This window comes from Rattus norvegicus, chromosome 10 (assembly GCF_021556685.1).
Source record: "Rattus norvegicus strain SHRSP/BbbUtx chromosome 10, alternate assembly SHRSP_T2T, whole genome shotgun sequence".
Classification (NCBI taxonomy): Eukaryota; Metazoa; Chordata; class Mammalia; order Rodentia; family Muridae; genus Rattus; species Rattus norvegicus.
In genome coordinates this window covers 65,753,730-65,779,663 of record NC_141543.1, presented here as the reverse complement: position 1 = coordinate 65,779,663, position 25,934 = coordinate 65,753,730, and the positions used below count along the sequence as shown (strand labels likewise).

Genomic DNA, 25,934 nt, shown 5'->3' with positions numbered 1-25,934 from the left:
TCTGATGCCCTCTTCTGGCATGCAGGTGTACATGCAGATAGAGTACTCATATACATTAAATAAATAAAAATAAATCTAAAAAAGAAATAATAATCTATTTAAACCACTGCTAGGAAACTGAAGTGCAAAAAACATTCTGACTTGTTTACACTGGAGGCCTTCTAACTACTCATTGTTTTGGTTTTTTTTTGTTTGTTTTGTTCTGTTATAAAAAAAAAAACCAACTGTAGAGGCATTTAATCTCCTTAAACCTGTCAGCTGATGTCAACAGTAAGCAGATTTGCCTTGCACACAGTAGGCGTTCAAGTATATACAGATATAACATGGAAACGCAGGCATAGAGAAGACCAAGACCAAAAGAACAGTGTCAGGACTTTTCTGAGGAGGGAGGCACAATGTGTGTCTTCCCTCAGCTCTTCTCCACTGTAACCTCAGTCTTAACTCTTCCTCAGCGCCTGGCGCATTTCATGTCTTGGTAGTTAGGCAGCAGCCTGTGATATTGTATGTAGCTTGTACTCACTGCTTCTCTAGTTTTACAGAGGTTTACCCAATTGTTTTCTTTTCACTTCTTAAAAGACTTACTTTTCTTTCTTGGGGTGGGTGTGTGTGTGTGTGTGTGTGTGTGTGTGTGTGTGTGTGTGTGTCTCACATTTTATAAAGACAAAAACTGGATCTGTTTTTGGAGAGAGAGAGAGAGACAGACACAGAGAGACAGAGAGACAGACAGAGACAGACAGAGACAGAGACGCAGAGTATATATGTTAGAGCATCTGTGCCCCAATGCACGGATAGAGGTCAGAGGATATACACTGCAGGAGTCTGCTCTCTCTCTACCTGTTGATGGAGCTCTCAGGCATCAGTCGTGCAGCAAGTACCTTTACACACTGAGCCATCTCACTGGCCCTGCATTAACTTTCTGACAACTTATGTTATACTTAAGAACATTAGAGATCTGGAAAATTGAGACCAGACAGAGTAAGTGAAATTCACACCAACCACCACCCCCCTTTCTGTCTCTCTCCCATATGTATCCCAGGCTGGCAAAAAAAAAACTTGCCATAAAGCCAGTTGATTCTGAACTCCTGATCCTTCTGCCTCTACCACTTAGAGTGGCAGAATTACAGGAACGCCACCACACTCAGTTTTTCTTGGTGCTGGAGATTGAACTTGGGCCTTCCAGAACTGTAGGCAAGTAAACAAACCAACCCAACTACATCCTTAGTCCTCTTATTCCAGGTGTTTAATTATTACTGCAGCTTTCCCCAGATTTGTTCCAAAGTTTTTGTGCTTAAATATGAGAATTTTAAAAGAGAAGTAAAATATAATTAACACTTAATCTGATAAAAATATATCCTATATATTCTTACCATACATTCTGAAATAAAACAAGTTTTTCAGTTCCATGTTTCTGGTGAACAAGACACATTTAACTGTAGGTCTCCAAAAGGGGCACCCTGGCCCCCAAGGAACATTTGCCTGGAGACAGTTTTAAACAGAACCTGGGAATAGAGTATGTGATTGTCATGTACAGAAAGGTGCTACAAACATACAGACTCTCAAAGCTCAAAGTGTCAATAGTTTGGAAGTTAGTGAACTTGGACATTGACAAAATGGTCTAGGAAAACCTAAATGACAAGCACAATAGACAGAGAAAGGCAGGCGTGGGCACCCAAGTATAACCCTGGCATTAGGAAGTGGCTGCAAGAAGGGTCTGAGCTTCAAGAACACCCTGAGCTGCATGACGGACAGGGCAGGGGGCAGGGGGAAGGAAAGGAGGGAAAAAGAAGGGGAAAGGAGCTAAAAGTTGAGTGTGTGGTAGTAAGAGAAAGGTGAAAACTGGCACACAGAAGCTAGTTAACGGGAGAGGCGTTGGCTTATTTTAATCGTAGCAATTAGTACTTCCTGCCATCCTGTTCTTTCACCAGTCTATACTGACCACGTCAGCTACCATCATGACTGCAGCTTGGCACTCACTAATGACCAGCTTCAGTCTACTGGAACCTACTGGAATACCAGACACTTTTCTCTGGCCTTTCCAATCTGTCTTTTTCTTAGAATGTTTATTTCTTCATCCACACAACTGTTAACTGAGCACTCAGGATACAGCTGAGTTAGAAAAGCTTCTTCCACTGGAGCGCTTGTGGATGATGCTGGGGAGAGCTTAGAAGCAACTAACATACACAGTTTATTTTTTCCAAATAAATTACTCCACACTTACTTCTGACGGTGGAGATTTTACCTTTTGGCACTTCTCCAATGATCCCAAGTCATTTCAGAATCTAAACTATCCTTGAAATGGCCATGACTATCACTCTTGCCCAAAACGATGCCAGATGGAACATGTGAAGCATACTTACACTCACAACCAACAGGGCAAGGGCTTTTTAAGCAGGACATAGAGCCTTTTATCATTTCAAAAGAGTAAAGAGAGTCTATGGAAGCTGACCTGAGTGCTGTTTTCCTACAGGAAACCTAAAGAATTACAGAGAACCTTCCAAGTTCATGGCACTGAAGAAAAAGGGAAAGGCCATAATGGGAGATTTGCAATGTGAAGCCAATCACCATAAAGGGCAGCTCTCGATAAAACTTGTAACACAAAAAAGATTGAAAACCAACAGGAACCTAAGCATGGTGGTATTCTTGGAAATTCCAGCACTTGGAAAGCTGAGGCAGGAAGGTTGCCAAGTTCTAAGCCAGTCTGGGCTACATAGAGAGACCCTGTCTCAAAACCCCAAGCCAATTGAGCAGCACACCTTTACAGAAGGGCTGCTGCTTCTTTGCTTTGATGTCCTTTACCCAAGGAGGCTCTACACAGAGACACTCAGTACACATCTCCTCTGACATGAAGGCATTCATTGTCACGCTTTTAGATGAGTTCCACACTGTCAGGAAACACTCTTGTGATGTACAAGAGGAACAGTCAAGAACTCTTCCCAGCGACTTAGGGGAGACAGTCCTAAGTTTCTACACACACTGCCTTCCCTGGGGCTTACAGGGATTTACTGAGATCAGCAAGTGGCACAGGGAATTGAGTACATAGGAAGTTGGAAGGGTCAGAAGAACACGGAAGGAAAATGTTACTCTGTCATTGAGGAAAGATTAGGAGATAATTTTTCCCCAAGGAGGACCCCTGGAAGCTGTACCCAAGGATGTAGCTTGGCAATCTCAGACTTCCTGGGAGTTAAGCAGGAAGACAGAGTCAACAGAAACCCAGGGGGATGAGAAGAGGGGGCTGGGAAAGACTGTTCTAAGAGAATGGTTTTAAAAAAGAAAAGAAAAAAAGGAGAGACAGAGACAGTGCTATCTCTCAAACTTTATGAGCACAGTAGGAAAGAGAATGAAGGGAAGGTGGAGGCCTCTAAGAATTCACACCCTGTACCCTCAGTTACAAACACAGGCTAGTTGCTAACAATATTAAATTCCAAAATGACTTGTAATGTAGGGAAATAAAATAAACATCCTGCACACTTACCCAATCCGGGTAAACAGCTTCCCATGGGCATGGAGAAAACTGAGGATGAACCTTTTGTTCAGCTGCATGGGAAAAAGGGAGAGGAGAGAACAATTAACTTTCCCCAGTTTCCTGTTACTGAATACAGTCCCCAGTGACACAATAACCTGGCCAGGGTCTAAAGGGGTGGGCACTGGGGATGGGAACCAAATGGACATGCCCAAACTCTCACACAGACCCAGGGCACATGCCCAACAGCTGCCTTTCAGCTGAGCCAAGACAAGAGCAGACTTGGTGAGTGGACAGCACCCTCTGCTGGCAGTGGCACTCCGGTGCAGAACTCAAAGCCGCGAATTTCAACTGAGCAGGTTTACAAAGGGTGGTGCCTCCTCCTCTATATAGGATCCAGAAACTACTACTGGCTCTGTAATCATGGAAGTTAAATGCTGAGAGAGATAGAGTAACAGAGACTTTAGACAAGTTCCTGATCCTGCTCATGAACTATTTTTCTATCTATGTAGGGAAGCAGGTCTCTGACTACTAAAGGTGGCTCATCCAGTACTTTCCTAACTTTTGAAACTGAAGTTCAGCTCTGGATCTGGCCCTGAAGATTAGGGTATCTACAGAGCCCGGGCATAAAGTAGGTTGGTGGTGACAACAGGAAGCCTGGCTGCTACTTTCCAATCCTAACAAATGTTTTATGTAGAATGAAGCTGGGAAGTAGAATATGGGTTTTTTGGTTTTTTTTTAATGTAAAGTGCTCTGGCTTTTTAAGTACTAGATACGAATAAAAAAATATTTAAACATTAGCTAAGTCCAAACTCGTTTGCCAGCCACATGTAGCCTATGAGCCACCAGTTTGCAATCTCGAATCAAAGATTCTAAAAAAGCTATCTGAATCAAAACTAAGATAATTCCTTCGGGAAAATAAAGAGGGGCCAGGGAGTTGAACTGAACTCCAAAGAAAGAAGAAAGATTTATTTACTTAATGTATATTAGTGCACTGTAGCTGTCTTCAGACACACCAGAAGAGGGCATCAGATCTCATTACAGATGATTGTGAGCCCCCGTGTAGTTGCTGGGAATTGAACTCAGAACCTCTGGAAGAGCAGGCAGTGCTCTTAACCACTGAGCTATCTCTCCAGCCCCAAGTAGGGACAAAAAATACACTTAGTATTTTTTGGCACAGTGGTTAAGAGCACTGACTGCTCTTCCAGAGGTCCTGAGTTCAAATCCCAGCATCCACATGGTGGCTCACAACCATCTGTAATGGAATCTGATGCCCTCTTCTGGCGCGTCTGAAGACAGCTACAGTGTACTCATCTATAATAAATAAATAAATCTTTAAAAAAAAAAATAAAGATACACTAGGAGATCTCACTATCTCCCTGATCTCCTAGTAACAGTACCTTGTGGTCTGACAGGAGGGAAGGCTAAAGATGTTGACTTCTGCTGAGAGTGGTGATACACACATCAATCCCAACATTTGTGAGGCAGGTAGATCTCTGAGTGGAAGCCAAGCTTTGTTCTAGAGTGAGCTCTAGGACAGGCAGGGCTATAGAGAGAGACCCTGCCTCAAAACTTTTTAACAATTTTAAAGAAATGTTGATTTCAAGTGGGGAGTTAGTGGATCAGCAAGATGGCTAGCAAGTAAAGGCACTGGACGCCAAGCCTGGCAACCCGAGTTCAATCGACAGGGCCTACATGGTGGAAGAGGAGAAAACCCTACAAGTTCCTTTCTGATCTCCAGATGCACACTCAAGCCCATACACATACATGGACTAAATAAACAGATAAATAAATGTAAAAAATAAAAGCAAAGAGAGTAACTACTAGAATAAGAAACAAAATCAATAACCCTGGATAGTATACACCCAAAGAATAAAAACTACTGGGTTGTCAGTCTGCAGAACACAACACCAATAAAATTATGGCAGTTCTATCTCTTTTATACAGAAATGAGATGTAGCAACGATTTCAACATCAAACCTTGTGAATAAAGCTTCCATTTTTATTTTTGCCTTTAGTGCATTAATTACACTGAATAGCTATGAAAGAGCTAAATGATACATGTGTAGTTTAAAAGCTCAGGCTAGTTACAGCCTGCTATATCAAGGCCAGGAATAGTGGGAAAGGTTACCAACAGTTTTTACCAAAATTAGTAGAAAAGCCTTGAACTGGATACAGCTCTCAAGACACTGCAGTAGAGAAGGATGGTGTGAACAGACTGGCTTCCCACCACACAGACTTGCATCCAACTCCACATAGACACTTTGCCTGTTGTCGTATATCTCAGGCAACTGCCCCAACCTCCCTAAGCTCTTTCCCCAGCCTTCAGATGTGGTCTTCCTGTAGCTCAGACTGGCCTTGAACTGGCAATTTCCCCATTTCCACCTCCTCAGTGCTAAGATTCTAGGCAAATGCCACATACAACCTGTTTCTTACAACTTTTCCATAGGTATGAAATAATTTCAGATAGGAAGGTATGCATTCTCTATTCCTATTTTAACCTACTTATTTCTCTTATAGCTATTAATCACACACGTTAATCCATAAATAGAAGAAATCCTCTATAAGTTGCTTATATTTACATGTAAAGGATATTTTAGTAAGAAGAGAATCATTAGTAGTCCACTAATTCAAGCCTAACGTTATCCATTAAGCCCTAAGGCAACCCCAACATGTAACCTGCTTTAAATAGGAGTTAGCATTTGAACCCAGGTCTTCAGACTGTATGCATAATTTTCCTTCTCTTAACCTCAGAAACAGACCTTGTTAACTGATGCAATGAGGAATGAATGAGAACAACTGAAAAGCAGTGCAATTTTGCTTTTAAGTTTCTTTACTGAACAGACAGGAACCATTGAACCAGAAAGCCCCTAGAATGAAGTGAAAACCCCAGGGGTTTTGGAGCATCCTGGTAATACCCATACTTCCTAAAGGGACTGTCTTGGGAGAGACAAATTAAGTCCACCTAATAATCACTTGAATCCACATTTGCTACTATTATATTTTAACTATATCTAGTTTTCTTTAAAGCCACTTGAATCCATATTTGCTACTATTATATATTTTAACTGAATCTACTGGGGGGGTTGTTTGTTTAGTTTTGAGACAGAATCTCACTATGTAGTTTCTTGGAACTCACAGAGATCCATTTGCTTCTGCCTCTGCCTCTGCCTCTGCCAGGAGCTCTTGGATTAAAGGTGTGTACCACTATGCACTTTTCTTTTTTAAAGAAAACTTTAATTTGAAAATATATACACTTTCTCCCTGCCCTTGAGAACTAATGCTTTATCTTCTGTCTAAAGCATCTGTTACCCTAGCTTTGTTCCACTTTGTTATCACCAAAACCACTTTAATTGGTAAAGGAAGTAAGAATGTGGGTGTATTATAGAGGTATAATGCATGAGACCCAGAGGGAGCAGATCTGTTATACACTGATCAAAATGAGTCTTACATGCACAAGGGACAATATGAAATCAGCTAGCTCTGAAGCAGGATCTTTGAAGAACTCCAAAAACAAATAAAAACACAGAGGGATCAAAGCCAGGACCTTGCACACGGGAAGCAAGTAGTCTACTATTGAACTGCATTCCTGGCCCTTAGTCTTTTGAGACAGGGTCTCATTATGTAGTAGCTCAGACTGGCCTCTAACTCTTTCCAAGGATAAGATTGTGGGTGGCCCTTAGGAATTCATAACTAAAACCAAGTTTTTCAGAGTCAGAAACACTAGTATGAGCTTTCTCTCCAGCACATTACCACAGACTGATTTCCATTTCTACAACTTATTTTTATTTTCTTTATGTGTATATGTCAGTGTAAGCATATGCAGGTGCCCTAGGAGGCCAGAGGGAGCAACAGGCATTTGTGAGCTTCTTGACATGAGTCCTGGGAATTAAACTCAAGTCCTATGGAAAAGAGCCAAGCACTCTGAAATTCACTATGGAGACCAATGAATCACCTCTGCAGCCCTCCTTCCCCTGCCCCCTTTTCGAGGCAGGGTCTTACTATGTAACCCTGGCTGACCTGGAACTCAAGAGAGATCTGCCCACCTCTGCCTCTTCCTAAGCTGGGATTGAAAGTGCCACGCCCTGCTTTTGCAATTTGTTTTTCATGTACACCTAGACAGTCTCACTCCCGTAGAAAGAGTGACTGACTGCCTCTAAATCATTCTTGTACACTTACCTAATCACTCACCAGAAACTAGAAACGCTTCTTGGGTACAGTCCCTAGAGACGGTGCTGAAAGAGACAATGAATGTCTCTTCAATTCAAGACTAAAACCAATTTATCACGGACTCTAAACTTACCCCAAACAGATACTAATGATATTATGTACATGAGTAGGTCTCCAGAAAATGAAGTCTGTGCCACTGATTAGATCATCAGCTTTAAAACTTTTTTACTGTTGCCTCAGTATACTTTGTTAGCACTGTCACCCCCCACAGACATAGTAAAATGGAGTTTCTATTAGAGAATTACATAGCTCATAAATGAAAAGATTAAAATACAAATAAAAGAATTCTGAAGCCAGGAAACCATAATGAGTTCAAGGTTATCGTTTGCTAGACAGCAAACCTGAGGACAGTTTGATTACTTGAAACCCCAACAAAAGATTCTCAACAAGAAAATGAAGTGAACTAGTACTTTAAAAACTGTCTCCTAGGTTGGGAGTAGTAGCCCATCTCTTTAATCCTAGCACTTGGGATGGAGAGACAAGTGGATCAATGTGAGTCTGAAGCCAGTCTACATCTACATACATAGTGAGTTCCAGGACAGTCAGGGCTACACAGTGAGAAAACAAAACAAAAATCACAGAACTGTGCCCTTGTTATAATGTATTAATTCCAGAACCACAAAATACTTACTAGTCTTTGTACCATCATCAAAAAATTATCCTCAGCTACATAACAAGTTTGAAGCTAGCCAGGGTTACAGAAGATTATGTCTCAAAAAAAAAAAAACAACAAAAAAACAAAAAACAACAAAAAACAAAAAACAACAAACAAAAAATATAGGCTGACTCTGGTAGTTCGTACCTGTAATCCCAGCTCTTGGCAGGCTGAGAAAGGAAGGTCGTCATGGATTTGATGCCAGTCTTTGAGAAGTTTGAAGCCAACCTGGGTTAGTGTGTCTCAAAAAATTTTTAATCTTTTTTCATGAGAAGTAAATGTTTTATACAAACCATACAGGACACTCCCTGAACTGCACCTAAGTACTCTGTTATCTCTGCAGTGAAAAAGAACACCTGCTTGGTGGCAGCAAAACAATGCCATGCATGGGAGAGTCTAAAATGTACCCCATTCCAATTCCACAGAATTGTGCAGAAAATCAAATTTCTGAAAAATAAATCCTATTAAGGACAGTAAGAGTATTCAGAATTCATGTATTTTTAATTTTTTTTTAGAGGAGCATTCATTTTTTTTTTAATCTATTTTCATAGGAATCAAACATTTTAACAGAAGTCAACTTTTCTGTTATTGGAAAAGAGATTCTATCCTTAGATATGAGACAGTACTGGTGTAAACCAAGTTTCAAGAGTACCATAAGAAAAATGCCCCGGGCTTTCAGAGCAGTCAATCAAAGGTCATTCATACACTTCTGTAAAGGTTCAGCTCACAGGGAAGCAAAAGACGTGAGGGTACCCAAATTGCTGTCTGTCTCCCTCAGCACTGTGCTTCTTCTTCGGCCAAACAAGAGGCTTAGAGGCCAAGAAGATAAACCAACCTTCTAGCCCCAAGTATGTTTTAAACGAAGTCTACCAACTCTGAAGCTGCCAGGAGGCACTGGGATTCCCATGCTTGGTAGACAGGGAATGTCTGAGAGGAAGTGAGATCCAAGGAACTGATAAAGAGAGGAAGAGTCTGGCACACAGAATGTTCCTCTAGGACAGTAATCATTAGTTAAAAAAGAAAAATAGAAGCTATATAGTAGTATTTCCGTTTTGTTTTGTTTTGTTTTGTAAAGGCTGGGTTTCAGTATGTAGCCCTCCCTGGCTGGTCTGGATGCAACTCAGTGACATGTCTCCTCCTGACTTCCAAGTGCTGGGATTAAAGGCTTGCCCTATCACAACCAGCCTATTTTCAGCATCCTTTCTAGGATACAGATAAGAAAAAAAACCTCAGGTGAGCTAGTCAACATGACTTGAAGAATGAAAAATTTAAAAAAAACAATGTAGGCTAAAAGATAGGTGAGTGGTTAAGAGCATATACTGCTCTTCCAGAGGACCACAGTTGATTTCCCAGTACCCGAATCAGAAGTCACTCCAACACTTCTAACCTCCATAGGGACCTGTAATGATGCACACATATGTACACTTTAAAATAATAAAAATAGCCCTTAACAAATATTCAGAATGGAACCTGAGTTCAATCTCCAGGACCCATATGGTGGACAGAAAGAACCGACTCCTACAAGTTATGTTCTCCCCCACTCCCACTCCCACTCCCACTCCCACTCCCACTCCCCATCTCTCTCTCTCTCTCTCTCTCTCTCTCTCGCTCGCTCGCTCTCTCTCTCACACACCCACACACACACACACACACACACACACACACACACACACACACGCAGTAGGTAGGTAGGTAAATTATCTTTAAATCAGTGCACATATCTCCCTTGTTTGAAGCAGTGCTGAGGATGAACAGGGATGCTGACACACCAGTACTATTCATCTCTTCTGGGCACAGCAGCTCAAAAGCTCACTGAGCAGTTTCATTTAGAGGTCCTGGGACAGCTGAACCTGAGCCATATGAATTTAAATTTTAAATATAGGCATTCTAAAACTACCTTTTCTGAACCAATGAGATGGCTCAGCAGGTAGAGATACTTACCACCAAATTAAGTGGCAGGGTGGAAAGAGAAGACACTTAGGCTAGATGCCTCCTGACCATCTCAAAAGTATCCCTAAGCAAGGGAAAGAATCAGACTAAGATTTATGAGTCGTTATACTCTGGTTTGACAATCTGTAGCAAGCTACTCAAAAATGCCACCAAGCTTAGAATCTCAAGGTATCTAGAAAAAGAGAGAGAAAGTTCAGCCAAAGGGCAGCACTGTCGATCTGACTGGCTTACTTTCTGAATGAATTTTCTTTCTGACTCATCCTTCTCAATGTCTGGGAACTCTCATACTCATTTACCCAAATAGTAGGGGAGCTGAAACTCCTGTGTCTATACTGTCGTCTTCAGGCAGGGAGGAAGAAAAAAGTTCCTCGTGAGCACATACACAAACCTATCTTGTCAATGAATATATTGACAGGGTATAAGACAGATGGTGAGATCCTTCTCAAACTGTCAACATATTCATTAAACTATTCATTCATCCCTCAACAGGAAATTATCAGGTACCTTCTGTGTACTAAACACTGCATATGAACTGTCAAGAAGGTAGAAATCATGACTAGAGAATAGGACACTGTGGATATAGAGAGCAGAGGCATTAGAAAAACTCTCTCAGCAGATATCCAGAGCTGAAATTTGATGTCTGAGGTAAGTAGTTGGTACAGGAGGAGATAAGAAGTCTTGGTCATAAACAAAGAAAACGGAGTAAGTGATGGTCATAAGAGAACTATACTGCAGGCTGCCATGGCAGGGTGAGCGAGTCTGGAGGAGTGCTTGGCAGGCGAGGACACGCTGTAGAAGCCTTTGACAGAGTTTGATCTTAAGGCCCGTGAAGCATCTTGAACATGTCAGTGACATGAGCAAAACTGTCTTCCTAAGGGTCACTCTGGTTATTAGGAAATTTAAGAGTCTTGAGGACTGGATGAGGGTTAAAGACAAGAGGCTAAGCTGTTACTGCATTCACTCAATGACAATGGAGTCAGAGAAGAAAGTAAAAAGATAGGAAGGACTTTGGATGATCACACCATACAAAGACAACTATGACCCCTATTTGTAAGTTTAGTGCTTGTAGTTATCAGTGCTTGATGGTTATCAGCAGAAGTCCAGAGCCATGGAGAAATCCTAAAAAGACATGCTAAATGCATCACTGAATTCATTTAAGAGATGAATTAGGAATTACTTCCTTTCAATGTTTTTCCTCAAGATTTGCTTTACTTTACATGCACTAAGGTTTTTCTAGTATGTATGTATGTATGTACATCAATTACATACGTGCCTGGTGCTCACGGATACCAGAAAAGGGCATCAGATCCCCTGAAATTGGAGTTATGTACAGATTGTTGTATGCAACCATGTGGGTGCTGGGGACTGAATGCAGGCCCTCTGGAAGAGCAGCAAATGTTTGTGATCCTCTCTCCAGCCCTTTTCAATGTCTTGTGTTTGTCTGTCTGTCTGTTTTTCCATACAGGTTTCTCTGTGTAGCCCTACCTGTCCTGAAACTCATTCTAGACCAGGCTAATCTCAAACTCCAGAGCTCTGCCTGCCTCTGCTTCCCAAGTGCTGAGATTAAGGGGGTGCAACACTCAGCTCCCCTTTCAAATGTCTTTAAATGGCCTAGAATAGTTCTTAGCTCTTAAAATGCATGTAGTAAGTGACTGTTAAAAACCTATTATAGATTTTAAAAATTAAATATGTTGTCCACATATTACACACGGATGAGTGAAGAGACAGGACTATAACAATAACTAGTCCACTGCAGGAAAAGCACACCCTTACCCTTGTCTGTAACCATCTTTGAGAACTTAAATCATCTTATCAGAAGGTAACAGACAGAATGGAGAAAGAAAAGAGTTCTATGTAGATTTTAGGAATCTGATCTATTGTAAGTTTCATCTACTCTGCTCTAGTCCAAGTGGAGGAACTTTTAAAATGACCACAATTAACATCAGAATAAAAATCCCACTTGAGAGATGGCTCAGAAGTGAAGGCTCTTGAGTACAACAAGCCTGGCAACAAGAGTTCATCTCCAAACCCTTGTAAAGGTAGGAGGAGCAAAGTGACTCCACAAAGGTATGTCCTCCAGTATCTACAGTGCACCATGGCACACACAACCCCCAATATGTATGTTCTAACTACATGGGGATGGGGGGGGGATAAGCAGTTTACAGATGGCTAGTGTGACTGAGGAAGTGATTTTTATTTTAGTTCTTTGTCACTAATTAAAACAACTAGTATATTTAAGGACAAACATGACTCTAGACCAAAGGTTCTCAACCTCTGGGAGTAAATAACTTTTCACAGGGATTACCTAAACCCATCGGAAAATACAGATATTTACATTATAATTCATAATAGCAGCAAAACTATATTTCTGAAGTAGTAATGAAAATAATTTTATGGTAGGGGGTTCCCATAACATGAGGAACTATATTAAAAGGCATTATGAAGGTTGTGAACCACAGCTGTAGACTGAATTGTTCCTTTACTGAACAGTTCTTTTTTTTCCTCTTATTTATTAGATCTAAGTACACTGTAGCTGTCTTCAGACACACCAGAAGAGGGCATCAAATCCCATTACAGATGGTTGTGAGTCACCATGTGGTTGCTGGGATTTGAACTCAAGACCTCTGGAAGAGTAGTCAGTGCTCTAAACCACTGAGCCATCTCTCCAGCCCAACAATTCATTTTCTTAAGCCAGGATGAAGCAGTTTTCAGGTGATATATGAGCAAACAGCAAAATGGATGAAAATAGCTGACTCCAAAGATTAGTACTTCTCTATCATTTCTGGTTTACCATATGGCAAGAGCAATGAAATATTCAGGAGCTCAGTAGGAACAAAGGACTGAGGGACTTCTACCTGATCTAGTACTCTGCCCAGCTCCTTATGCCATACAGAAAGCAGTGTGTCCTAAAACCTGATTTTAGTTACTGGATTTCACCCATTAGTGGTTGGGCATGGTCCTCAGCCTAAGGACTCATTGATTTACTGACTCAATGAAAGGGCTGATTCTGAGTTAAAAATACCAAAAGATACTCAAACATTAGTGGCTCAAGTTTTCCTAACCAAACAAAGCATGTGTGTCATATTTAACCACCATGATGATGACAACAACAAGTTCTATAGAATCTTCAATGCATAAGGCAATGCCCTAAGCGCTTTAGATGCACTCACTACTTATTGTTAACCTTCAACCGTTCTGTGAGGTAAGTACTATTTTTCATGTTACAGATGAGGAAATTAAGCACAGAAGTTAGGTAACTGCCCAAGGAAAATGCAAACAGTCTGTTCCAAAATTTGTACTCTGAATCTTCAGCAGAAAAGGACATCACAGATGTTGATGTAAAAACCAAAATCCAATAGAAACTTCAAGTACAACCCCCCTAACAGTCTCAGATGCTACTCTCTGCCTATCAGAATAAAGCAGTTGAGAAATTCTGCAGATTAAGGGAAATACATTTTTAGAGACTAGATAGTATTATACAGGTTGCTGGAAGCACACAAGTGCACATTAAGAAAATGCCATACAGGTATAGAAGAAACATCTGTAATAACAGTGCCTGAGGCAGGAGGATCAAGAAGTTGAAAATCAGCCTGGGATACATAATAGCCTCCCCCAAACCCAAGAAAAGAAAGAGGAAGAGGAAGAAGGGGAAAAAAAAAATACCATTTTCCGCAGGAACAAAACAGCACCAACAATGAAATGAATTTTTAAAACAACATTTTTCCTGAAAAAATTCACAATCTGATATTAATAAGGACAAGTTCTTCAAAAGTCAAGGTATGTAAGTATATACACGTTATCTTCAAGGGACTGTACACAATTCAGATAGAGCATCTGTAAATACAACCTCGCCCGTCCACCTACCAAAACACAAGAAAACCCCTCGAACGGACGAGAAGGCACCTAAGAGCCAAGGGAGAATGAAGCTCCAGGCTCAAACAGAACGGTTACAAGGATGATTTTATTAACAACTCTGCCGTGGGCACCAAAAAGCAAGTAGCCAGCATGCAGGGAGCGCTGGCAACCTCATGCAAGCTTCAGATTTAAGCAATGTACCAAATAAGGGAAGGATTCTGGTGCATCAACTCTAGGAAATGTGTTTCAAGTTAAAAATGGCTATTCAGGTTTGGATGTGAACTTCTGTATCTGCTCTTTATCAACAGAGGCAACTCTGCCTCACAGGCAGCTAAAAGCAGAAAGAGAGAACTTAGAATCAGGATAACCATGAGGCCTGGTACAGCCCATCATTTGCCTGCCAAAGGAGCCAAGGCTACAAATATGCCAATGCTGAACTTAGACCCCACCTGATCTGAAGTCAACACATCTAGGAGTAGGCAGGCCATGTCCTCACCCCCGACTCCCAACCCCCAGCCATAGTTCAGGAATAAGGTGAAAAGACGCAGCACTGTTGGTGTGAGACCCAGTTGCACTGTAACTAGAAGCTAGGCCTGTTTTCAGTGAGGGTTCTTTACTCGGTTGGTTTATGGGCTTAAGTTCTTACTTTTTCTGTGCTGTTTCCCAGACCAAAACTATCAATTCAAAGAGAACACCTTTCAATCATTCCCTCTCTCCCCTCCTCCCATGTGTGTGTGTGTGTGTATCTGTATGCATGCACACACATATCTGTCTGCAATGGACACTGAAGCCAGGGCCTTATGTATCTACTAGTAAGCACTCTACCCTTTACCACCATAGCACTCTACTAACCCAGTCCTGATCTTATCTTTGGTTTAATTCCACCTCTTCTAAGTTTTCTATCATTTAGTTGGTTGGTTGGTGGGTTGGTTGGTGGGTGGGTTGATTGGTGAGTTGGTTGATGGGTTGGTTGGTTGGTGGGTTGGTTGGTGGGTGGGTTGGTTGGTGGGTTTGGTTGATGGGTTGGTTGGTTGGTGGGTTGGTTGGTGGGTGGGTTGGTTGGTGGGTTGGTTGGTGGGTGGGTTGGTGCATTGGTTGGTGGGTTGGTTGGTGGGTTGGTTGGTGGGTGGGTTGGTGCATTGGTTGGTGGGTTGGTTGGTGGGTTGGTTGGTGGGTGGGTTGGTGCATTGGTTGGTGGGTTGGTTGGTGGGTTGGTTGGTTCATTCTTGCTGTCCTCTGACTGAGGCAGAGTCTCTTGTTTCTGCTGCTATACTACTTACTCCAGGCAAAATGACCCTTAGGTGTCTAGACAATTCTCCTGTCTTCACCAGCCATCTTGCTATAGCAGTGATGGGATTATAAGTGAGTACCACTGCATCCAACATTTTACATGGGTTCAAGGGGACTGAACGTGGGCTATTAAGCATGTAGCTAGCCCTTTTATTCACTGAGCCATCTTTCTGTCTCCCTCCATATCTCTCTCTTATTTTAAATTATTTATTTATTTAATGTATATGAGTACATTGTCGCTGTCTTCAGATACACCAGAAGAGGGCATCAGATCCCATTACAGATGGTTGTGAGCCACCATGTGGTTGCTGGGATTTGAACTCAGGACCTCTAGAAGATCAGTCAGTGCTCTTAACCACTGAGCCATCTCTCCAACCCCATATCTCTCTTTTTATCTTTTCTTTTTATAAAATTTATTTCTATATCCATTGGTATTTTGCCTCCATGTATGTCTGTGTGATGGTGCCAAAAGCACTGGAACTGGAGTTAGAGGTGAGTTGCCATGTGGTTACTGGGAATTGAATCTGGATCCTCTAGAAGAGCAATCAGTGCTATTAACCACTGAACCATCTCTCCAGCACCTCATTCTTCATATCTCTTAACAATTAGTCTTAAAGCATTCTTATCAAAAAGCATAGATAGACCTTAGCTGTTTCTTGCTTTATTTGCAATGCTCACTCACTGTCACTATTAATATGAAATATTTAAGTTCAAAGCTAAAAAGGAAGGAAAGAATGAAAGTGATATTAGCATAAAACCACAAGAATATGTTACCAACCTGTTTAGCACTCATAAATTTAACACTTGTCTGCTATACACTACAATATATATATTTTAAAATTTACAACCTTTCATTTATTTTTCAACCAAAAGCCTCTATTCTGAAGATTGGAGAGCTGGCTTCTTGGTTAAGAGTGTGTGCTGCTCTTGCACCAAGACTTCTAATTCTGAGGCAATAGAAGAGAAGGTGACTATGCTAAAAGTTTGGAGCTCCTTTTGAAGCAAAAAGATGCACTAGTAGGTCTGGATAGCTAGCTCATCAGTTTAAACACTTGCTGTTCCTGCAGAAGACCTAGATTCAGTTCCTAGCACCCACTTGCTGCTCATAGTTGTCTGTAACTCCAGTTCCCAGAAGTCTGATGCCTTCTTCTGGCCTCTATAGGCTCCTGCACACATATGGTACACAAACATATATGCAGGTAAAAACACTCAAACCAAACTACATACATCTCTAAAAAAACACCAAAAAACCAAAAAACTGTTCTAGTGCTAAATACCAAACGTCTCCCTATTTCAGACACGAATGCTTGTGGAAACAGAAGAAATTTAGAAAAGCATTCTAGAAAGCCAGACTCATTGTGCACACTGGCCTCTAGAACATCCTAGGGCACAAAGTGTATTTATCCGTGCCTTATTCAGTCTTGTGACATCTGTCACTTACAAGGGCTTTAAAAGCCATACTTTTTACAGATCTGTCCAGAAGTCTAAAGGAAAACCTGCCAAAAAAATTCCTCAGAAGGAACGTCAACAGCCTCAACATAGTTTGCTTATACAAATTAGGGCCTAGAATCTCAGAGATTTGTGGCACATGTCAGCTCAAAATTTCATTATCAACTTAAGCCAGAAAGAAACACTGCAGAAAATGCGAATCCACAGAGAGCCTTATCCCAACTGCTTTTTTCTTATGCCTTAGTAGATGCAGCCTACTAGTCATGTAAGCAACAACACAAAGTATAACTTACTCCTAAGCCAAGCTGGGTTTGACTCAGAAAGCTTCCCAGAATGATGGAAGGCATGACTTTAGGGTGAGTCAACCTTAGCTGTGCACAGAATAAAGCAGAGAACTATTTAAAGGATTCATTTTTAAGACTGGGCCAAATCAGTCTACATTATGATGAATCCTGAGTTCCAAACGAGTGATTAGACTTCATCAATGTGGACATATGTAACGTGACCCAGAAATTCCAGTAACAGACTCTCAACTAGAGATCAAAGGAATGACCATCCCTAACAGGTTTCCTTTCTTTCTTTTCCTTTTTCTTCTCTTCCTTCTTTGTTATGAGTTTGTTTGTTTGTTTGTTTGTTTGTTTTGTGGGGGTAGGTATCCTGGAGCATAGGGCCGGAGTCTCATGCATACTAGGCAATCACTAAACTACTTGGCTACATGGCCAACTTTTTTGTTTGTTTTTTGATATATAGCCTCACTATGTACACCAGACTAGCCTCAAACTTACAGAGATCTGTCTACCTCCCTCATTAAAAGTGTGTGCCCCTTGGCTGGAGAGATGGTTCAACAGTTAAAGAGCACTGACTGCTCTTTTCAGGTCCTGAGTTCAATTCCCAGCAACCACATGGTGGCTCACAACCATCTGTAATGGGATCTGATGCCCTCTCCTTTTCTGGTGTGTCTGAAGACAGCAACAATGTACTCACATAAATCAAAATTTTTTAAAAAGTGGGTGCCCCTGGCATGCCCTGTCTTTGTATTATTTTTAAGATGGAGTCTTAATATTTAATTGTCTGATAATGAAACTGCAACTCTCATGCCTCAGTTTCCTGAGGAGCTAGTATTATAGTCTTACGACTGTAATGCCAGGATTCCGTGATGTTTGTAATTATACCATGTTTTTATCTACGTTGTTCCTTGCTGTCCACATCTGCTTTTTAGAAGTGTATATGTTTCTGTATGAATATGTGCACATGAATGCAGTGCTCTCGGACCATAGGTGTCAGGTTCCTCTGGAGCTGGTGGTTATGTGTTCTAGAAACCGAACTTGGGTTCTTTGTAGTAGTTCTAGCTCTTAACTGCTGAGCCCACATCTCCAGCCTCCATATCTATACAAAGAACCTCTCTCTCTTCAAAGTTAAGGACACAGACTATATCTGACTGCTATTTTTCTCTGATCACCCTTAATCTCCTTCTCTCCTCTATAACACTATACCTATGCAATACTTTATCCTAAGTACGTACAGATCCATTTCTGACTATAATGTATCTCTGAGGGAAGGACCAACATCATTTACTTCCCTACATGCCTAGAAAAAAGTACTAGCTTAATATCAATAGAGATTACCTGAATGGTGAGGAAAACTTCAATCTCTCAGAAAATATTAATTAATCTTAAAATAGTTTTCTTCACCAGATAAATAGGTCAAAAAGGAAAAAAGAAAAATGCCCATTGGCTGGTTTTGTGTGTCAACTTGACACAAGCTGGAGTTATCAAAGAATGGAGCCTCAATTGAGGAAATGCCTTCATGAGACCCAGCTGTAAGGCATTTTCTCAACTAGTGATCAAGGGGGGAGGACCCAACCCACTGTGGGTGGTGCCATCCCTGAGCTGGTAGGTAGTCTTGGGTTCTATAAGAGAGCAAGCTGAGCAAGCCAGGGGAAGCAAGCCAGTAACATCCCTCCATGGCCTCTGCATCAGCTCCTGCTTCCTGACCTGCTTGAGTTCCAGTCCTGACTTCCTTTGGTGATGAACAGTAATGTGGAAATGTAAGCTAAGTAAACCCTTTCCTCCCCAACTGGCTTTTTGATCGTGATGTTTGTGCAGGAATAGAAACCCTGATTAAGACAGACATATAAAATTATAAAGGCGGTTATTTAAGGCAACACAGAACGGTGTGCCAGAAGACAAGATAGATTTTAAAAAAGAAGGAAAAATTAAAAAAAAAAAAAAAAGAAAGAGATGCTGGAGTGGGAGGATAAAGAGAGGCCATCAATAGTAAGGTCACAACCCAAAACACATTCCAGCAAGTTCTTTACAGTTATTAGAGGAAGTTACCAGTTTAGTTGAGCTATAACCTCTCTACAATTAAAAAATTACTCTAAATAACAAGTTCTTAAACGTACTTAACTAATTTTATAGCACTGAGAACATGAAATTTCCACGATAATTTCCACAGGTGGCATCATGTAACACAAAAATTATTCATTTTAATATAAGGTGAGTGCATACCAAATACAAATGAGTAAGTAATACTACCAGTGACCAGTATGTCAGTTACATAGCTGTACAAGTTACATACAATATGGCAATTGTAGGCATAAATGACAGACAGATGTCTAATGGTTCCTATAGTAGATACTTAATACATTTAGATCCACAGATAAAAAAACAATTTAAAAATCATGGAGACACTTAAAAATAGAAGTGTTGTTAATACACTTTATAATGCACTCAGATTTGGATCTTTTTAATTCCTTCTGATCTAGAGTCTATACACTAATTCTCAGGAGAATAAAACTGAGCAGTAACTTCAATACTAAATATTTATGAGTAAAATAAAAAGCTTCCAAGATGGGAAAAACCCAGAGTATCCCTCAGGAGCCAAAAGCAGTCCACAGACTGGAGAAAGAAGTTGAGCCAAGAAAACAACTATTTCATATTCTTCATCTTAGCTAAAACATCATATCCAAAAGAGTGAAACAGAGTAGACAAATGAAGTTCTGGAACGTTTAAGAGAAGGGAAGGAATGCAGAACAAGAGAACTATGGATCCATCTCCCCAAGAGAAAGGGCAGAAACAAAACTGGCATAGGAAACCACGAGAAAGGCAACACGGGGGAAAGCATAAAGGTTGGTATAGTCTCTTACCCACACAACAGTCAATGTCACTGTATAGTCCCTTCCTACATCACAGCTGTAGACTCAACAGGGTCCAATGTACAGGACTCACTCTTATTGGAAGGCTCTTCAAAAACTAGATCCTAAGGGACAATTTATATAGTACACCTCACAAACATGCCAGCTGGCTGCAACTCAGCAGCTGATTGCTCCCTTGTCTAACTTGGTAAGGAGCCAGAGGAGGACTTTTCGTAGTCAATTCTCCCATGCTGGAAATTCTCTAACGCCAGAGTTCTGGCTTAAGTCAGGATATCAGGTTATTCATGAGATGCCAAAACTATATCTTTACATTGGCTTTGAACAACTCTCTCAAGTATACCATACAGATTCCCACAATCTTCAACATCATCTGGACACTAAGGCCAAAGACAGCAACTTCTCACATAGAGAAGAACAAGCTTTTTAAAGTATGAGAGTAAATCAAAACAAACTTTTTATAAAGTTAAAAATCAATCTCATTGACTCTAAAATAGGCAACTGGACAATACACGCAATAAATGGTTTCCTTAAAATCTACCCTACTAGGCATGCTCCCTTTTCTACCAGATACCCAAATTCTCCCTATTGTTGACTTATTCTATGAAGATCAAACCACAAGTCAGTTTCTCTAAAAGGAAATCTAACAACGTGGTTTCTGTTGTTTTTTCTTTTTCTTGTTTTGCTTTTTTTTTTAATATCATCGAACCCAAAAATTCATGTTTTTTTTTTTTTTTTTTTTTGGTTCTTTTTTTTTCGGAGCTGGGGACCGAACCCAGGGCCTTGCGCTTCCTAGGCAAGCGCTCTACCACTGAGCTAAATCCCCAACCCCTAAAATTCATGGTTCTTAAGTGGAATAGAATTCTTCCTCCCAGAGTGTTTGAAAATCTGTGGGGACCACTAATGGCATTTAGCTGGCAGTGCCAAGAATGCCATGGATCTTGAGGTAGCAAGCAAACAGAATGAATGTGAGATCACAAAAGAGATAAGACCTAAATTAGCAGCGTCTTACAGGAAGGCCCTCAAACTCAGCTGCCTTCATCCTACCAGCTTCTAGGACACTGAAGAAATCTGGGGGATGGGAGGGAGGCTAAATTTTAAACTAATTTAAAACTAGCCTGGAGAACACAAGCAACTTCAATTGGAAAATCAACCAATGAGAGAAGAAAAGGCTCAGTGGATAAAAGGGCTTCCTGTAAAGTCTAAGGACCAAAGTTCAGACTCCTGTACCCACATAACATGCTGAGCACGAACCCACAAATGTCTGTAACCCAAATGATACAGGGAAAGAAAACAGAAGAGTAACTGGGGCTTGCCGGCTAATTAAATATGGGCTTCACATTCAAGGAGAAATCCTAAAAGAATAAGGAGGAAAATATAGGACACACAATACCCTTCTTGGGCCTCAAGAAGAGCATGCAAATACACACACACACACACACACACACACACACCTATGCTACTCACACATACAAATTAATGAAGATGTGCTAGGTATGGTGGCAGATCTCTGAGTTCAAAATAATCTTTAAAAAAATAAAGTTATGAGTACAATAAAGTATGGCATGCTATGTTATGAACACCTTCAATAGTATCTATAATAATGTATGTTTCTATGTTGAAACAGGGTCTCATTATGTATCATTGGATGGCCTGGAACTCATAGAGATCTGCTTGCCTCTGCCTGCCTCTGCTTCTGCCTCTGCCTCTTCCTCTCTGCCTCTGCCTCTGCCTCTCTGCCTCTCTGCCTCTGCCTCTGGACTGCCAGAGTTAAAGGCATGTGCAACCATGCTCTACCAATAGCATATATAATAACTGGTTCCACACTGAAGACCACTGGCTATTAACAACCTGGGTTTAGATCCTACCATCTACTAGCTTGCTCACAACAATGTATAATTCCAGTTCCAGAGAATCTGTTGCCCTATTTTGACCATTCAAACAAAATGCCCATACACATAAAATAAAAATTCATTTAAAAGTATATAATGATCGCTTCTCGGCCTTTTGGCTAAGATCAAGTGTAAAAATATATAATGGAACTAGAGAAATGGCTCAGCTGTTAAGATCATGTACTTCTGGACTGAGGAGATGGCTCAGTGGTTAAGAGCACTGACTGCTCTTCCAGAGGTCCTGAGTTCAAATCTCAGCAACCACATGGTGGCTCACAACCATCTGTAATGGGATCTGATGTCCTTTTCTGGTGTGTCTGAAGACAGCTACAGTGTACTCACATAAATAAAATAAATAAATAAGTCTTTAAAAAAAGATCATGTATTCCTCTCATAGAAGATCCAAGTTTGGTTCCTAGCACCCATATTTGGCAGCTAATAATTTCCTACAACTCCAGTTCTAGGATCATTGATACCTCTGGCCTCCACTAGCATCTGGACTCTCATGTACAAATCCATACCCATATATGTACAACTGCAAATTTTAAAAAATCTCTCTAAAAAATATTTTTAAAAGAAGAAATGTTTAAATACCTAAGATTTAGTGCTGGTAAGATAGCTTAGCAGGCAAAGGAGCTTGCCCCTAAGCCTGACAGCCTGAGTTCAATCCCTGGGACCCACATGACAAAAAGAAAGAACCAACGCTCACAAGATGTTCTTGGACACACACACACACACACACACACACACACACACACACACACACACACACACACACACACAAAATGAAAAGAAAAAAAAAGAATTTAAATAAAGACCCAAGAATTGAAAAAATGTGTTTGATTTGTAACCAGACTATTCTCTGATCACTTTCTCTTCCTGTGGACATTTTAGCTGCCTCATGTTTTCTTCTGAATGTTTACTTCCAGGCACACTGCTGGAGAAGCACACAACCCCACTCTTTCCTCCTTCAGGATGTGCTACTCTCTACTTGTTCTGTGTGCTACTCAAAAGACTTCTCTTTACAATTACTGCCATTACTATTGCTAAAATGTCTAAATTAAACCAAAGCTTGGAAATTCTGACTGGTATCTGGTCCGACTTTCCGGATGGTAACTGAAGGTCATGTGGGGTGGAAAGTGGCCTGTGGGTAACAGAACACACACATGCACGCGAACAGGATATGTTGGTAATCTGGCTTCCTGAGACCTAGTAAGTTGTAAGAGTTCTCACCATCACCCTTGGAGAAGATGAAAAATCTAAAGTTGGAAAATGCTGGATTTTTAAAATGTCCCCTCTTAGCATTATATCTGGTTGAGTCTGGGAAGGGGCACCTTTGCCTCCCACACCATTTTACTTGTCTAAAAATACAAAACAAGCAGAATGAACTGAAGCTTCTTCATAGCGTGGAAGCTGGTGTTTGCGGCACAGCTTATGTCACGTCTCAAGCCCTGAAACACGAAGTGTGTGGTTTTGGTGTTTAACCAGCCTCTACTGCACCCTGGCACTGTTTCTTCCCCCAGAGAACTTTAGAGGAAAAAAAACCCAACCTCCTATCTTAAAACGAACAGTCAGGATAAAAATAAAGCCCTGAAGTGGTTTGGTGACCGAGGTCATCTGGACTGCCACAGGTCTAAAGGTAGGGCCAGTGTGCTCTGAGAAACTTCACTGCAGTCAACCGCAGAAACAAAGACCTCAGCCCCACAGTCCAGCACAGTCTAGGAAGCTGCCTTAGGCCTACTTTGTTAGGAGCTGCTCCTCACAAAGCATTTTACATTCTCTGAAAACCTCCAGCCCTGGTTATGACTTTCTAGCAGCAGTCTAGCTGAACTGTACCTCTAGCCTATGAAAAGCAGAGCCAACCTGGAGCCTTGTCCTATAGGAGGCTGCCATGAACTGCTGCATGCTTGCTGCCTGACCTCCATTCACAGATGCATACTTTAAAACTTGTTTCTAAGGTGAAGGAGAAGGACATGAGGTTCACAATACAAACTTGAAAAGTGAAATGGGAACTGACATGAAATCGACTCACGGCAACCCAGACCAAAACAAAACAAAACAAAGGAAGCCAAGCCAAACAAACATGCAATCTTTACACCCAGGAAACCAACCACTCATCTTTCTTTGCCGGGATCACACAATTACAGGGTCACAAAGTAACTGGGTCATCAGACATGAACCATCTGCCTACTAGCAAACCCAGAGATGCCATTTTTCTCTAACACTCGCAGACACTGTCTCTGCTCCTTCATCCTGGAGGAGTTCTGAAACTGCAAGCCTAACATATCATGAGGTGTGCCTAACAACGAGAATGCACTTCAAAACGTGCCATGTGATCTGAGGAGCAGGCTTCGAAACCAAGGCTCTGGCCTGTGGTTGTCCTGGGAGACCAGGAGGGGGAGTGCACTGTCTGTGTGCCACCCATGTGGCAGCTTTCTTTTCTTTCTTTTTTTTTTTTTTTCCAGAGCTGGGGACCGAACCCAGGGCCTTGCACTTGCTAGGGCAGCTTTCTATAGTGTATGGCAGTGGTAGCAGTGGCAGCAGCAGCAGTGGGTTAGCACACAAACTATACAAGGGACACTAAAACGTGAGAGAAATGATGAGTCTAAAGAAAAAATGCTATCTGTATAATTTTTTAAGAATTTAAAAACCAGAAAAATTCAGAAGTCTGTACTATGGCTGGCTCTTTTAAAAAAGAAAGAAAAAGAAAAAGAAAAAGAAAAAGAAAAGCACAAAACATCCAGGCTAGATCCACATGCAAATTTTCAGGTAAGAACTGATTTCAAACCTTGGGAAATAACATTAGCATTAATACTATCTTGCAGATGAGGAGGCTGGAGTTCAGCCAGTTATGGACTTGGGCCTCAGACCTCAGAGCTAACAGCTAAAAAATTAGGACTTAAGATCAGAGATTTTCAAAGCCCAGACTCTTAAGTGACCTCTATATTACCCTGACTCTGACATGTAAGGTATAAAACAAAATTAATCAAAAATTACTAAAAAAAAAAAAAAAAACCATGCTCTTGAGAGATACATTAGACTTGAAAGAAATTATTCCCAGAAAGCTTCCCCAGGTTTAGTGGTAATAAGAGGGGGAGAAAGGAAGGTGACTAAAAACTATATATCCATATACAATGTATTACCTACTTATTTACTGTAATAAATAAGGAACTGTGGCTACTGGGAGAGTTTTTTGGGACTGTAGCTGATGGTCTATTCGCCAGTGGATAGTTCACACCTATGCACCTATGGGCAGTGCTAATTAGACTTAATAAAATTAAAAAGAGAAGAAGACGTATAAACTGCCAACAACCATTAAACTTCGATAAAGAAAAAGACTCAGACAGCATCCAACCCTTGAAATTTAATGAATGACATGCAAATGTCATGGGAACACCAATGCAGGCATGACAAGTAAACAAGAATATCAGAGATGCCAAGATGTTTAGATCACTAACTTACTTTCTGTATGGCACATGGCCATGTACACATATGGATGAGAATTTCCACAGATTAGCCAAGGAGGGAAAGTGGCCCTGAGAGTGGACAGCACCATTAGATATACAAATCAGAGAGGAAGAGGAAGCCAGCCAACATAGGCATCTTTCCCTCTGCACCCTGGCCACAGTGAGGTGGCGGCAGCCTCTGCTTCATGTTCTGACCACGACACTCTGCCTTGCCTCGTTTGGCCCAAAGCAATGATTCCAGCCAACTAGAAGCAGAACCTCAAAAACCATCACCAAAAAAAAAAAAAAAAAAAAAAAATCTTCCCGCCCTTTAGTTCTCTCAGGTATTTTTCACAGTGACAAAAACTAACACATCAGCCCATTGACTTCCTCCCACAATACCACAGCACCAACTGAGAATGGGGCTCTAGAAGGCTCAGTCTCAACCCTGCCATTCCCACATTTCACACTGCCCTCAAGTGAGCAGAGGCAGGTGAATCTGCAGGTCCCTCTGTGCCACACCTTCTTTGGTTTTTGTTCCTGGAATATTCTT

The 25,934-nt window shown here is 41.1% G+C and overlaps 1 protein-coding gene across 2 annotated transcripts in view; it reads right to left on the bottom strand.

Moving 5' to 3' along the window:
- Smg6 (SMG6 nonsense mediated mRNA decay factor) overlaps nt 1-25,934 on the bottom strand; it is a 228,202-nt gene that overhangs the window by 173,687 nt on the left and 28,581 nt on the right. For both annotated transcript variants that reach the window (NM_001105808.1, XM_087570563.1), the window contains exon 9: nt 3,473-3,534. In NM_001105808.1, the coding sequence (NP_001099278.1) occupies nt 3,473-3,534 (62 nt within the window). The remainder of the gene's footprint in view (nt 1-3,472; nt 3,535-25,934) is intronic.